The sequence below is a fragment of the Dasypus novemcinctus genome, chromosome 1 (genome assembly GCF_030445035.2).
Source record: "Dasypus novemcinctus isolate mDasNov1 chromosome 1, mDasNov1.1.hap2, whole genome shotgun sequence".
In the NCBI taxonomy this organism is placed as follows: domain Eukaryota; kingdom Metazoa; phylum Chordata; class Mammalia; order Cingulata; family Dasypodidae; genus Dasypus; species Dasypus novemcinctus.
In genome coordinates this window covers 48,213,098-48,228,150 of record NC_080673.1, presented here as the reverse complement: position 1 = coordinate 48,228,150, position 15,053 = coordinate 48,213,098, and the positions used below count along the sequence as shown (strand labels likewise).

Genomic DNA, 15,053 nt, shown 5'->3' with positions numbered 1-15,053 from the left:
CAACATCACTAGCTATTAGGGAAAAGTAAATAAAAAACACAAGACATCATTTCACACCCACTAGACTAGTATTCCAAAAACAAAACTACAAATGTTGAAGTGGATATAAAGAAATAGGTACACTTATTCATTGCTGGTGGGAAGGTAAAAGGGTGCAGAAACTGTGGAAGACGTTTTTGGGAGATCTCAGAGGGCTAAGTATAGAATTATCATGTCCTGGCAATCCAACTACTAGGTATATGCCCAAAAGATTAGGAAGCAGGGTTCAAACAGATACTTGCACACTGATGTTCATAATAGCATTATTTATAGTTGCCAAAAGATGGAAGCAATGCAAGTGTCCATCAACAGATGAGTGGATAAATAAAATGTGGTATATACATACAATCGAATATTATTCAGCATAAAAAATGAATGAATGAAGCGGATATGGCTCAAGAAGTTGGGCTTCCACCTTCCAGATGGGGGGTCCTGCATTCGGTTCCCAGTGCCTCCTAAAGAAGATGAGTACACGCAATAAGCAGAAGTAATGAGATGACACAAGCAGATACAACAAGCAGGGTAATGAGATGACACAAGCAGATACAACGAGCAGGGAGCAGATGTGGCTCAAGTGGTAGGACATCTGCTTCCCACATGGGAGGTCCTGGGTTCGGTTCCCAGTGCCTCCTAAAGAAGATGAGCAGATGCAATGAGTTGACATAATAAGCAAAAACACAATGAGTAGACATAGTGAGCAGACAATGAGAGGAAACAGCAAGTAGACAAAGGAGCCACGGGGAAGGGGGAGGATAGATAAACAAACAAAACAAAAATATAAGTGATGTAGAGATAATAAAATTTTAAAAAGTGATTGAAGTTCTGATTCATAAGACAACATGGTTGAATCTTGAAGACATTATGCTGAGTGAATAAGACAGACACAAAATATTGTATTCTCACTGATAAGAAATAATTAGAATAAGTAAAATCATAGAATTAGAATCTAGACTATACTTTAGCAGGGTTTGGGTTGGTGGTAGGTAATGGGGAATTAATGCTTAAATTATATTGTAATTCTAACTGGGTTGAATGTAAAGTTTTGGTAATGGATGATAGTGATGGTAGTCCAACACTGTGAATTTAATTAACCACACTGAATTTTATATGTGAATGTGACTAAAAAGGAAAATATTAGGTTGTAAATATGTTACTAAAATAAAAACTATAAGAAAAAACATAGGATTGTACCAACACAGTGGACTCTATTGTATAGGATGCGTTACAGTACAATTATCAAAATGTTCTTTCATGAATTTAAAAAAATATACCACACTAACAGAAGGTGTTAATAGCAGTGTGATATATGGGAATTCTATATTTTATGTATTTTCTACATGATATTTCTTTAAACCTACTTCTCTAACAACAACAAAACAAGGCTTGAGTGAATCTGTAAATTTCACTTACTCAGGCTACCACAGACTCTCTTACCCACAAAAACTTACACATTGGCCATCTCTCTCTACACCCTAGATATGAGATTTAAAAAGCCATCTCCTAAAAGCCTGATGAAGCATAATCTACAAAGAAATAACTTCCTGAGGAAGGTAAGAATCCTTACTCTCGTCATCGAGTCCCGGGGTCTCCAGGTAGCATCAGTAAATGTGCAGCAGTGGTGGGGGCACGTGTGGGTTAAGAGTCGGTATAAAGGGACTCCCTGATTTATAACTGGGTGAAAGCTATTCTGACAAGCAGTCTTCCCAAAAGCAGCATGAACAGCTTCTTGTGTACATCTTTCCAGTTATTTTGGAAATAACCCTCAAAGAAGCTTAGAGAAATGGAATTTTGGTTGTACTGTCAAAATTTATATCAGTGACATCAGTCGTTTGTAGGGTTCTGCCTCCTGTGAAAAAGGCAGTCAGTCCTCAGATTGTCCTATACTGTCCTATACTGCCTGGCTGCCCAGGGTCCTGAGACCGCCCTCTTTGCATAGTCCCACTCCTGTCCTGTCCTGCTATCTAGCATCCCCTGTCCTGCTCCCCCTGACAGGGCCTTCCAGATCAGAGGATCTGCCCTGCCTGATCAGACTTTCTCAAATTCCAATAATTTTTTTTAAAAGATTTATTTTTTATTTCTCCCCTTCCCCCATCCCCCCCCCCCCCCACTGCCCCATTGTCTGCTGTGTCCATTCGCTGTGCGTTCTTCTGTGTCTGCTTCCATTCTTGTCAGCAGCACTGGGAATCTGTGTCTCTTTTTGTGCGTCATCTTGCTGCGTCAGCTCTTCATTTTGTGCGGCACGACTCCTGGGCAGGCTGAGCTTTTTTCGTACTGGCGGCTCTCCTTGAGGGGCACACTCCTTGTGTGTGGGGCTCTCCTATGCAGGGGACACCCCTGCGTGACACGGCACCCCTTGCGCGCATTAGCGCTGCGTGTGGGTCAGCTCGTCACACGGGCCACGAAGCCCAGGGTTTGAACCCTGGACCTTCTACGTGGTAGGCGGATGCTCTATCAGTTGAGCCAAATCCATTTCCCTCCAATAATTTTCAACAGGATATGAAATAGGATTCTTTTTATGTCTTAGAATTCTGGCAGAGACTTCCCAGACAGTGAATTAAAAATGAACAAGAATTGGTTTCTGTATGCACCCTACTGGCTTCAACTCATTTAATATAAAATTACAACTATTTTTGCTATACTATTACTTTTTAAAATTAAGATTTTTCTGTAAATTGACTTTAAAAAAATATTCAACCTTACCCTAAGCCATTGTATTTGCGTTATCATGGGTTTGGTATGCCAGTGATGTGTATTAGGAAAAAACCCTTACCATTAAAATAAAAAATATTATTCAAGTACCACCGAAGACTATCACATATAATACAAATGACTTTGGAAAATGCTAGTCTGTGGGTACCAACTAGATGATGTTGTCAGTTTAGTTAAAATGGGACAGCTCAGTTCCCAGGTAAGTAGTCTATTTTAATGGTGGCCTTCCAGAAGTGGTGCATTTTTTAAAAAGCTTCTGCTTTAAGACCTGATGACTTTACCAGGAGCATTTCAAGCTCGGGAAAGCAGTGCTGTGGCAGGCTGCGGAGGGAGCTATTTGGCTTTTGGAGCTGTGTAGTCCACTGAAAGTATATTGTGTGGGCAGCCAAGGATCTCCCTGCACTGTGGAGTAGATGCATGCTTCTAGGAAGGGTAGAGGATTTCCTAAAAGTATATTTACTGCTCGCTCACCTCCTGGGAGTTGCTTGGGAGAATAACTAACTATTGCTAAATAAATAAATCTCTTTTGCTACATGGAGTTGTACTGGTGCCAAGCAATTCCATTGCCAATCACTGTCTGCAGCTGTTCTGGGGGAACAGTTGCCTTTTTCTTTGAGGTGCTCTCCCTACTCCCTCCCCTAAGTGAGTTTTCTGTACTCATAGCAGCCTCTTTTAAGTTGGCCATTCCCAACGATTTAATTACATTACACCCTACTCTTGTTTCTATGATGCAATGGCAGACTAAAAGTATACACACACAGGATTAAGATGGGTTCTTGTTTGTGAAACCCTGGACCTAGAGTCCTGACCAAAAAATAAAGCAGGCCGAAATACTTTATTAGAGCTGAAATACTTTATTAGATAAGGCAAAATCTTCATTTTTTTCTTGGTAGATGCTATTTTTGTCAGAGGAGAACAAGCACGGAGATGTAAAAAAAAAAAAAAAAAGTGCGAATTCCTGCATTAGCAACAAGAAGGGATTGAATGAAATTTTCAACCACCATTCATTAACAGTATTCTTATTTTAAAGTAGTTGTTTGATTTCTGATATCTTTGGTAATCATCATCCAAATATTTCTATTTCTGAGCCTTATCTTCAAGAAATTCAGGATGTTAACATTTGAGAGTGGAGACATTCACACCCAAGAATGGCAGGACTAAAGATAGGGAAAGACAGAGAAAAACCATTTTAGGACGAAAGATGGATTAAGGGCCACAGGAGAAGCAATGGGTGGTTTGGTTAGTGATTCCAAGAACTTTTCCCTTTGTTTCCTCTTCTGCTTACTGATGTGCCCTTCCAAGACCAGAGAGAGACACAACATGTGAAATAGCAAGGTTAAAAGAGATGGAAGAAAATGCAGGGACAATCCCATCTCCTGCTCATGAACGACGTCTTGTTGAAAGAGACAAGTTAATTCACAATTCTGCGCAAAACTTAACCACCGTGGTTGGGCAAGTATTGATCACCAGACCATTTCATTCTTCCCCAGCTTCAGGAACACTATGATTCTGACAGCAAGTCTGGCTCAACAGACTCCGAAGTCGATCAGTATTCCGCAAGTGCGCGCGTAGGACTATTATTGTCCTTTAGCGGAGCTGGAAGACAAAATCACAAAGCTGGAAGCCCTGACTTTGCTTAATAAACGACTTTGAGGTATGAGAGGGCCCTGGGATTATCTGGATCTTGGAGGTTGGCTCTCTGGGACAATCCCCTGAGTTTCAAACACCTTCGTTCTTCAATTTTTCTTCTTTGGAATTGGGAGAGGGGACAGAAGTGATTGTGATAACCATCATTAAATTTTCCTTTGAAATGAATACCTGGAACCACCTTTCTCAGCGAGAACCACAGACAGGGTGTTGCGGCCCGACTGGCCGTTGGGCTCCGGCGTCACAGCGCCAGCCCCTTCCAGCTGGGAGTCCCGGGTCCCAGGGAGCGGGGGCGTGAGAAAGGCGCTTTTGTACCCAGGTCCATCATCCAGCAGAGCGCGAGCCTTCCAGCGCCAGGTTTTCCTCTGCACAAGGCGGCGCCGAGAAGCAAATTGGCCGCGACCTTCAGGAGGGCGGCGGCGCCCCGAGCCGCGGCGGCGCTCGGGGGGCGGGGCAGTCGGGGCCTTTCACGCCCGGGCGGTCCCGGGAGCGGCCGGCGGCCCGGAGCCCCGCCTCCGGCCCGCCCCCGCCTCCCCGGCGCCGCCGCCCGCCCCCTCCTGCGCCGCCCGCCGCCCGCCCCCTCCTGCGCCGCCCGCCGCCCGCCGCCCGCCGCCCGCCGCCCGCCGCGCTGGGCCCCGCGGCCCCGAGGCCTGGGCCCGCCCCCGCGCCGGCCGCGCGCGCGGGAGGGAGGGACCTGCCGGGCGGCGGCGGCGCCGAGAGCCCGCCGTGGTCCGAGGCGGCGGCACAGGCCCCGGGAGCCCCTGTCCTGCGAGGGGAGGCGGATCCGCGTTCACGAAAGTAGCTGCCTCCTGCCCCTCCTCCTTCCCACCACCCGCCCCTGCCCCCTTCTAGACCTGTTTACCGAGACCGTCTTTCTCTTAATTACCTTTTAAGAAGTAATCCCTGTTGCATAGAAAAGGTAATTAAAATCCACCCCCTACTCTCTTGCACCCCCTCCCCCCGTAGTTATTTTTGTTCTTTAACCCGTGTTGTACTAAACTCATTCCCGGTGAGCCATCTGGTCTGATTACCCGGCTCCCTTCGTATGGTTTTCATTAAGTTCGCCAAAACCGTGCATTGAAAATGCAGCCCTGGAGCCACTCAGGAACCTCCAGGAATTTTGCCCTGCCTAGTCTTGTTAAGAGAATCTCGGACGGAGGCAGGTAAAGGTCTGAGTCCAGTACCTAGCGATCGGTCTGTATTTACTATTTCGAGAAAAGGCGGTTTTCCATGTTAATGATTATCATTCATTCATTCAGTATTTTTTTTTAACCGCAGGCAAGGCATGGCTTTTTAGACTTATGTTCTACTTCCAAAAAATTAGTGTTAACAGCTTTGCAGATGGTTTTACAAAATAACCTGGCCACAAAAAACTCCATTTTTCTAGCAGCAATATGGTTGGGGCTACACCTTCTCCCTTGCCTGTCCCCCATTTCCCTACCTTCAAAAGGCAAAATCCAAACATTACAATGCGGGCAAATATTCCCTCGTGCATGGGTTTTCTTTTGTAGTCCAAGAAAGGGGAATCAATGGACAGGTTCATAGACTGCCCGTTGATTGTTCATAGACATAAATGTTATAGCCGGAATCTTTCTCAGAGTTCATCTAAAACAAATCTGCCAATTTACTGAGGAGACTCCAAAAACTGGAGGGACTTTGGGAAGGTCATGTGCCTTCTGAGTAAAGTACTAACTCTTAAGTACTGCAGCCTGCCGCAGGTATGGGAAGGTGGGGAGACCTGGATTAAGTGCTTTATCTAGTACTGCTGAAAGGATCTTGATCAAACTCACTTTATACTCCACGACTCCATTTCTGTCCTGCTCTAGGTGTTTCCTCTTTGGAGAGTCAAAGCCTTTTCTTCCTTTCCCTATCCCAGATTTTGCTCCCCTCTTTCCTTTCCTTCTGCTTTCCTTCTCACACTCCCCAACCGTGAGATTTTATTTGGATTTTTAAAATGAAACCAGGTGCTGCATAAAACAAAAGCAAAGTAATAACAAGGAAAGACTATCCAATGCCTAAGGAATGTGCTGAGTTTTATGACTCAGGCTGTCCTGGCAAAGAAATCTGACTTACACGGAGAGGTGGGTGGCACAGAGCACAGACCATACATGGCAGCCGTGGCCTCCCCAGATAGGCCATGGTCAAGGCAGCCTGTGACTCATTTCACAAAACCAGAGACTCTTGTTCCTTGTGGAACAAGACCTCCCAGAGGCCAGAACCCAACGAGCAGCTTTTCCCAGCTGGGCCAGTTCAGTCTGACATTACCAGGGGCCACCCTGAGGTTTGGAGGGGAAGAGAGACTGGGCAAAAGGCCATCGCTGGGAAAGAAGCAGGCTTGATGAACTTGAGCAAGGGTTTTGATGCATTTAGGAGATGAATAACAAGCTGCAAGCTGACATGAACGTTAGCATGTAACTACAGCGCCTTGGAGGAGGGGAAAGTAAGGGTATTGCTGGGAGCTGGAGAGGTGCGCTGTTTGCAGCAGGGTACAGGAAGACCAGAGGCAGTTGGTCAGATTTTGGCGGGGGCTTCTCGGGTGCCTTTCCTAATGAGATCAGGAGGAGTAGCTAAAAGCAGGAGTGGTGGACTTCGCGTAAACACCGAGAGACACCCAGGCACACATCTTCACATTCTGAGAATTCTTTTCAAATGAGCAGTGATGGGGTGAGGTGGACATTTTTTCTGTTACCAAGAGACAGGTTGAGAGAACTGCAACGGCTCAGGAGAGTCCTCCTCGCAGAGGTGGTGGGAGGAGCCTGCGCTTGGGTGACAAGGATCTGTTTGTGCTCCCTTCATTACACAGGCCCGGTTTGAATGGGACTGATGCTGCTCCTTGTGGTTTGCGCCACGGCAAGACGGCTGACACTTTCGAATGAGAATGAACCTTGACTGGCATAAATGAGATCTCCAGGCTGCAGCCTCGTGGCACACGGGCTCATTCTTCCTTCTTTCTTTTTTGCTTTCCCTTTTCATGGACTGGCCGTCTGAAGACTACTGTGACTACCGTAATTGCAGGAAAAGCTCTGCTTAACTTTTTCATGAAGGTCTACATACCTGGAAAAATAAAGTCTTTTAAGGACGATGACTTCATAAATATTTATAGTGTGGACAGGCGTCACTCTAGGTCTGCGGGGGAAGTGGGCTCCTTCAGTTTTATTTATTATGTGACATTTCAGGTGAGTGACACCCGTCACCTGGGTTGGTCCTATGCTCTGTTCCACTGAAGCATGTTTATGGAGTGATTATGCCTGCAAATATTTTCTATATTTAGTTCCTCTCCTCCCCTAACCCTCTCTTAGCCCTCTTAACTCTCCAAACCAGCTAAAAGCCAAGCTGACGGTCTAGGGGAGATTTGAACCCAAATGACAAGGCAGAGGGACTCCAACAAGTGCTGTAGACGCATTTGACGAATTGGGAGGCAATTAGAGTGGGAATGATGACTGTTAACCATCGCTTTCGTAGACTACGACAGTTTTGTTGGGCCTGCGTCTAGCAGGTGAAGCTCTCAGCTGGCCATGAGGGGTTTTGACAGGTGATGGGCACAGCCTTGAGTGATGGATGCAGAGGGATACTTAGCGCTTTCCTTTCCAGGGAGCTTTCTCTGGACAGGACTTCAGAGGCCCTCTGTTCTGTCACTGAGCACCCCAGGGCTTTGGGGGTAGGAGCTGGTGAGCATCCTGTGACTCCCTCTTGGTCAAGATCTCTGGTGTCACCTGAGATTTTCCTCTCTCAGCCATACCTGGCTCTATGTGTGATAGAGTAAGGGGGCAGCAGCTGTGGAGGGGAGCAGGCCAGCTCTGGCTTTCTGGCTTTACAGCTGCACATGCCCTGACCTAAGCCCTTCAGGCTGCATTTAGATCTACCTCAGGGCTCCATATTTGCCACTGATCAGCTTGACCACCTATTGTTTACCCTAGGAAGAGCCAGGTCTTGGCAGAAGGGCCCAAAGCTTTGCCAGTATTTTATTTTTAGAGACAGGAAAATGTCTGCTTTTTGGCAGCTGTGCTCTTTTCTTGGCACACACCAGGAATGGGGTAAAGAAGTTCAAGTGAGAGATTCCAATCCCTAAATTCATGTCATATGACACAGATGATAGCATCATGAATCTTTCCATGGGAGCCTTCATGGAGTCTAAAATCTTTTGTTAGAATGCCTCCTTAGCAAGGCTGTGGCCCACCTGCCACATCCTGGTAGCAAGAGGCCTCTTGTCCACAGATCTCATAGCTTGGACAGCTAAGGAGCTCCTTTTCAGTGTGTCAGCTCCTGAAATATAAAGTTTTTTACCTCTGTTCACTTCCTTGTCTATCAATCCATTTAATCTAGTTCAGTCTGGTAGGCAAAGTTAAAAAAAAAAAAAAGAAATGGATCAGTCCTCTAAATGCTATGTTCATCAACCCTCCTCAGACCCACTGACATTGTCATCATGGTTATTGGTGCCAGGCAGCCAGCTTTTATGGCAACAAGTGTACTACTAGACTCAGAGATTGCATTTCTCAATTTTATGGGAATTATTATTTGTTCCAGCATGGCTGCTCTTAAAACATACTTTCGTAGGTCCTGTGATTCTGGCTACTGATGATTTATGTAAAAGCATTTTGTAAACTGTAATGTATTATATAAAGGTATGATGGAATGGAAATAAAGAATTAAATTTTGAGTGTTTTCAACCTTCATTTCTCCCCAACTTTTAACAACAAAAAAGATTACTTAAAAAAAATTTTTTAGGAGGTACTAGGGATTGAACCTGGGACCTCACACATGGACACATAGGAGGAGGCACTCAACCACTTAGCCACATCTGCACCCAAAAGATAACTTTTTTTTTAAGTTATCTTATCTTCCCTGCTTGCTCCCCTCCCCCCGCCCCAGTTGTCTGCTCTCTGTGTCCATTCGCTGTGTGTTCTTCTGTGTCTGTTTGCATTCTTGTCAGTGGTACTGGGAATCTGTATCTCTTTTTGTTGCATCATCTTGCTGTGTCAGCTCTTTGTGTGTGTGGCACCACTCCTGGGCAGACTGCACTTTTTTTCTGCTGGGCAGTTCTCCTTACAGGGCACACTCCTTGCATGTTGGGCTCCCTTACACGGGGGGATACCCCGGCGTGGCACGGCATCCCTTGCGTGCATCAGCACTGTGCGTCGGCCAGCTCATCACATGGGTCAGGAGGACCTCGCTTTGAACCCTGGACTTCCCATGTGGTAGGTGGACGCTCTATCCATTGAGCCAAAACTGCTTCCCAAGATTACTTTTTAATTACGAAAAAAAGCTTGAATACATTCTCCTTGCTGTTTGTAGTCCACGATTACCTTTAGGATCCATTTTTCCTCTTACTGGAGTACATCCTGTGGTAGGTTTTCTTCTGCTCTCCCTCCATATCCCACCAGAGAGCATATGTGAGTAATAAATTTTTCTGAGGCCTGTGTGTCTGAAAATTTATTTTGAGCTCTCTCTTGAGTGTTGGTTTGGCTTGTTACAGAACTCAAAGTTCAAATTCACTTTTCCTGAACATTTTGAAGTTCTTGTTCCACTATTTTCCTAAAATCACTGTGGTTGATAGTCTCCTGTTGGTCTGAATTTCACTCCTTTGTACGTCATCTATCTGTATCCTATTTTGCCTTTTAGGATTTTCTTTTTCACCTTGATGTTCTGTAGTTTTATTATGATGTCTTTGTGTCTTTATTTGTGGCATTTATCCTCCTTGGAACTGACAGACTTATTCTGAGGGCTCAGGTCTTTCTTTAGCTCTAGTTATGTGAGATGGGGAGACAAACTAGACAGGTTAAATTAATTTCTATAATAAAGTGCTGAGGCAGAGAGGAAAGGGACTAAGAACTTTTGACGTGCATTAAGAATATACTTCCCTCTTTGGTGTTTTATGGAGAAACTAAGTAAAGACTTGAATTGCTGTTAATTGTATTTTTCTGCTGGACTACTATTTCTGCAATTTGATGCTGAGACTGAAATACAAAACTGCCTTGGGCAAATATAAATTATATAAACAATTATTTTTAATGTTTAAGGAAATAGCTTTCTTTCACTCTCTCTAGTCTTACCTCCTCCACCCACTTCTTTTATAAAATAAGGACATAAAATTAGATCGTGTAAAGTTCTACAATACCTCTATAATTCCCAGTCTCTCTTACTCACCTTTCATCTACCTACCTAAATATTCACTTTCATGATTAATAACTTATAAGAAATATAGACAAATAAATTGTTTGTTCTTGCAATTCTGTAATCTAATTTGTCACCGTATGAGTTGTGAATAGATTATAGATTTGGACAGAGAATACCAGAGCAGTGACCAAGCTTATAGCAAGTCAAGACTCTTGGCTTAATGTCTGGCATGTGAAACTCTGTTAACTTCCTCAGGTTAGTGCTCTAGACTGAGAATTTTGTTCCATGGATTCTCTAGGTCCATCTAGTGGCCCACGATTACCTTTTGGGTCCATTTTTCTTCTTACTGGAGTGGATCCTGTGGTAGGATTTCTTTTGCTCTCCCTCCGTATCACATATCTGGCATAGAGGAGCGAGTTTTGGGATATACTCAATCATGAAACTAAAATTTGACTACCAATTACATTTCTGAGTGAATGAAGACATAAGATGTAAACAAAATTGTTATGCTTCTTTTTCACTCCTTTCTTGGAAAGTAACCATTGAATCACTGAATAAATTGAATCATTTGTTTCATAATTTGGCATATATTACCTTTTAAAAAGAGCTAAAATAGTTACTAAGTTAAAAATTTTAAGGAAAATAGTAATCATGAGGGTTCAGATTCTCTTAGGAATTTGGGTTGCATGAGAGTTTTCTTTCCATCTAATACATATGGTAAAGTGTCTGATATGATGAAACAGAACACATATGTAGCCTGCATAATCTGAATTACTCTCCTAACTAAAGATAATTAGAGATTGAGTAGCTGCAGCCCCAACAGCCTAACAAATACTGAGAACTTAGTATTCAATGCTGCTTTCTCACTAGAATTTGAGAAATGCTAGCCTCTTCCTGAGTAAGTAGAAATGCAGTATACGCTGCTAAGTAAGTTGATGTGGTTTTTGTTGTTGTTGTTTGTTTGTTTTTGAGGTACTGGGCCTGGGATTGAACCTGGAACCTCGTATATGGGAAGCCATTACTCAGTCACTGAGCCACATAGGCCACATTGGCCACATCGGCTCCCCTGAGTTGGTTTTTTCATTATTTGCTTGTTGTTTGTTTTTAGGAGACACCAGGACCTCTCATGTGGGAAGCAGGTGCTAATTTGATGTTTAATGTGGTCTTTTTCCTACTATATATATATATATATTTCCTACTATATATATATATACACACATATAAATAGTGATTGAATTTTGGCAGGTGAGTTCCTGATGGTCTTGAGTAGGACCAAGATGAGAACAAACTCCAAGGTACTGAGAGTCCTATTAAGGTAGAGTGAATTGTGTACCCCACTTTGGACATGCTCTTGATCTTTGTCTGCATTCTGGTGAGCGTGGACCCATTGTGTGGCTCTACTGCATCAGGTTGGGCTTTAACCCAGGTTACTGAAGTCCTTTATAAACAGAGTGAAACTCAGGGAGACTGCCCCAGGGAGGAGTCGGAAGTCAAGGGACCTTGGAGGAAAAAGAAGACAGTGCCATGTGCATCACCATGTGAGAGAAAAGCCAAGGACCAAGGGATCGCTGGCAGCCAGCCCCAAATGCTGCTGTCTTCCTGGAGAAAGCATCATCACCTTGCTGACACCTCAATTTTGGGCTTCTTCTAGCCTCAAAACTGTGAGCCAATAAATCCCCATAGCTTAAGCCAGCTGATTGTTTGGTGCTTAACAGCTGGTAAACTAAGACACCTATTAAGGTTTGTTGGGGGAAAGTTTTAGGAGTCCACTGAAAATGTAAGGCAACCAGGTGAAAACAGTTCCTTTGATTCCTGAAGGAAGTTGGGCCATTTCTTTAAGTTGCTATAAGCATTTCTTTTTTTTTTTTCTTTCTGAAATGCAAGATTTCCTCTACTTTGGACATAACCAGTGTTTTCTCCATCTCTAGAGAAGGAGACACACTTTCCGAATTATAGATGTCTCTGTCTTTCCGGAAAACAAAACAAACAAACAAAACCACAGTGTGAGTATTACAAATTGCGTTGTACAAAACAAAACAAAATAAAACCAGCAATGCGTTTACATTCAAGACGCTGTGTGTTCATTGTTTTGTGCTTAATCTGTAATTGAGTATGGCTCCTAACTCATTAGATTTCTTATTTTCCCCCTTCATCTTTCCTCCAGCCTTTATGTTAAGCACTTAATGACCTATACATTTCTTCATAAATACCCTTCTGGAATTTGGCAGAGGAAGAATCCATTTTAAAGAGAGGGATTCTGAAATAAAAAACACCCTCTGTTTTGAAATTTTAAGTTTTCATGTAATAGCATTTCTCAAAGCAGACCTACTCAACAGAAAGTGACAAGTGTCTAGCAGATGTCGTTACTGCAGAATACTTCCCTCAAAAACCTTAAATTTTCACTTTCTTGGGATTTGCTGCTTTAATGGACGAGCCTGCCATGGTGACACATTACACTCTGCTTCTCAAAGTATAGTCTGTGAGGCTCTGCCAGATGGTCTCCTTCAGAATAAATGCTTTCAATATGATAATGTTTATATTTATGTTTTGGTCATGAATTAATTGTTTTCTCATGATATTTATTAAAAACAGATTATTTCGTTTCTCTCTCATAAAGCCTAGTACTTTTCTTTCGGTTATTTCTGATGAGGGTTCTTTTTTATCCTTTTGGTGAAGTGGCAGCAAGGATGCAAAGGATAATTTATCTGTTGCTCTTTCTCTGCAGCTGAACCTGGTGTGCAGCCTAGAAGGATTTGGGATCCACTGCTCTCTGCAAAGACCGAGTGTGGAATACATCAGAAAGGAACGGTTTAGTCAGTGTAACATGAGACCAGGGCCCCAATATAAACATTCTCTTTTAAGCTTCAGGGCCTACTTATTAGGTCTAATATTCTGGAATTTGGTGACCGTGTCTGTGCTCCATTATGATTTTTTAAAAATAAAATTTTATTGAAGTATATCATTCATACATGAGCTTGCATAAATAATAAGTGTAGTGTAAACATTGTGAACTTACAAAACAAACATGCATGTCATCATAAAGGGCTCCATACATCTCCCCACCGCCAATACCTTGCATTGTTATAAAACATTTGTTACAATCTATGAAATCGTATCATCAAAATATTACTACTAACTAGTGCCCATATCTTGGCATTTGGTGTATTTTTCCCCAGTCCACCTGATTATTGATACCCTGCATTAGTATTATACATTTGTTATAGTTCATGAAATAATGTTCTTATATTTGTCCTATTAACCACAGTCGATCTTCCATCACTGGATTTTCTGTTCATACAGCCCCATGTTTTGTACAGTCCATTTAAAGTGTACACTCAATGGCTCTTATTTCCATCACAGAGTTGTGCTGTCATCACCTCAGTCAACTTTAGAACGTTTTTATTTGTCCAAAAGAAAGATCCCATACCCCCTTATACCTCCCTATAATTGTCTCTTAGAATTGATATAACATCTTCTTTTCCATTGCTGCAAAAATATTACAATATTATTGTTAACTATTATCCACAAGTTACAATAGTTGTAATTTTCCCATGTATCACCATATTCTTAAGACTTTGTAGAGGAAGAACATTCTCATATTTATACTATTAACCACAATCTTTATCTACCACTGAAATCACTGTTACATATATCCTAGATTATTCTCTTGTTTCCTTTCAATTGACATTTACATCTACAGATTGCCCCTTTCAGCCACAATCTAATTTATAAATGAGCTCATTTATAAAGGAGCATTGTTAGTTATCCTCACTGTGTTACTATCAACTCTATTCATTTCCACTCTTTTACAATAAACCTTATTAAATATTCTATATATATTGAGCATCAGCTCCCATTCTCAACCCACATTCTTTTTCCTAGTAGCTTATACTCCAGAGTTTACCTCCATGGGCTTGTTTATTATATCTAATTAATATTAAAGAGATCATACCATTTGTCCTTTTGTATCTGGTTTATCTCACTCAACGTAATATCCTCAAGGATCATTCATGTTGTAATATGCATCCCAATTTCATTTCTTCTTACAGCTTGAATATACTACATTTTGTTTAGCCATTCATCAGTTGAAGGACATTTGGACTGGTTCCATATTTTAGAAATTGTGAATAATGCTGCTATGAGCATTGGTGTGCAAATGTCAGTTTGAGTCTTGCTTCAGTTTTTCTGAATGTGTTCCTAGTAATGGGATTGCTGATCATATGGCAGTTCTATATTCAGCTTTTTGAGGTCCTGCCAAACTGACTTCCACAGAGGCTGCGCCGTTCTACATTCCCACCAACAGCGAAGGTGTATTCCTGTTTCTCCACATCCTCTCCAGCACATTTAGTTTTCTGCTTTTTTGTTGATGGCCATTCTATAAGGTGTGAATGGTATCTCGTTGTAGTTTTGATCTGTCTTGAAAAGCTAGTGATGTTGAACATTTTTTTCAAGTGGTTTTGACCATTTGTATTTTTTCTTTGGAGAAGTGTCTATTCAAGTCTTTTGCCCATTTTTAAATTGGGTTGCTTGTCTTTTTATTGTTG

At 42.5% G+C, this 15,053-nt stretch overlaps 1 protein-coding gene and 1 long non-coding RNA gene across 2 annotated transcripts in view; both read left to right on the top strand.

Annotated features, from left to right (window-relative positions):
• C1H4orf51 (chromosome 1 C4orf51 homolog) overlaps positions 1–4,606 on the top strand; it is a 65,476-nt gene extending 60,870 nt beyond the window's left edge. Inside the window, exons 5-6 of the mRNA XM_058285373.2 lie at positions 1,516–1,589; positions 4,239–4,606. Of these exons, the coding sequence (XP_058141356.1) occupies positions 1,516–1,589; positions 4,239–4,388 (224 nt within the window). The 3' untranslated portion in view covers positions 4,389–4,606. The remainder of the gene's footprint in view (positions 1–1,515; positions 1,590–4,238) is intronic.
• Positions 4,607–5,089: 483 nt separating this feature from the next.
• LOC139438841 (uncharacterized) lies at positions 5,090–9,052 on the top strand. Its single transcript, XR_011648556.1, has 2 exons — positions 5,090–5,314; positions 7,199–9,052. It is a non-coding gene; the product is annotated as an uncharacterized lncRNA (long non-coding RNA).
• The last annotated feature ends 6,001 nt before the right edge of the window (positions 9,053–15,053 follow it).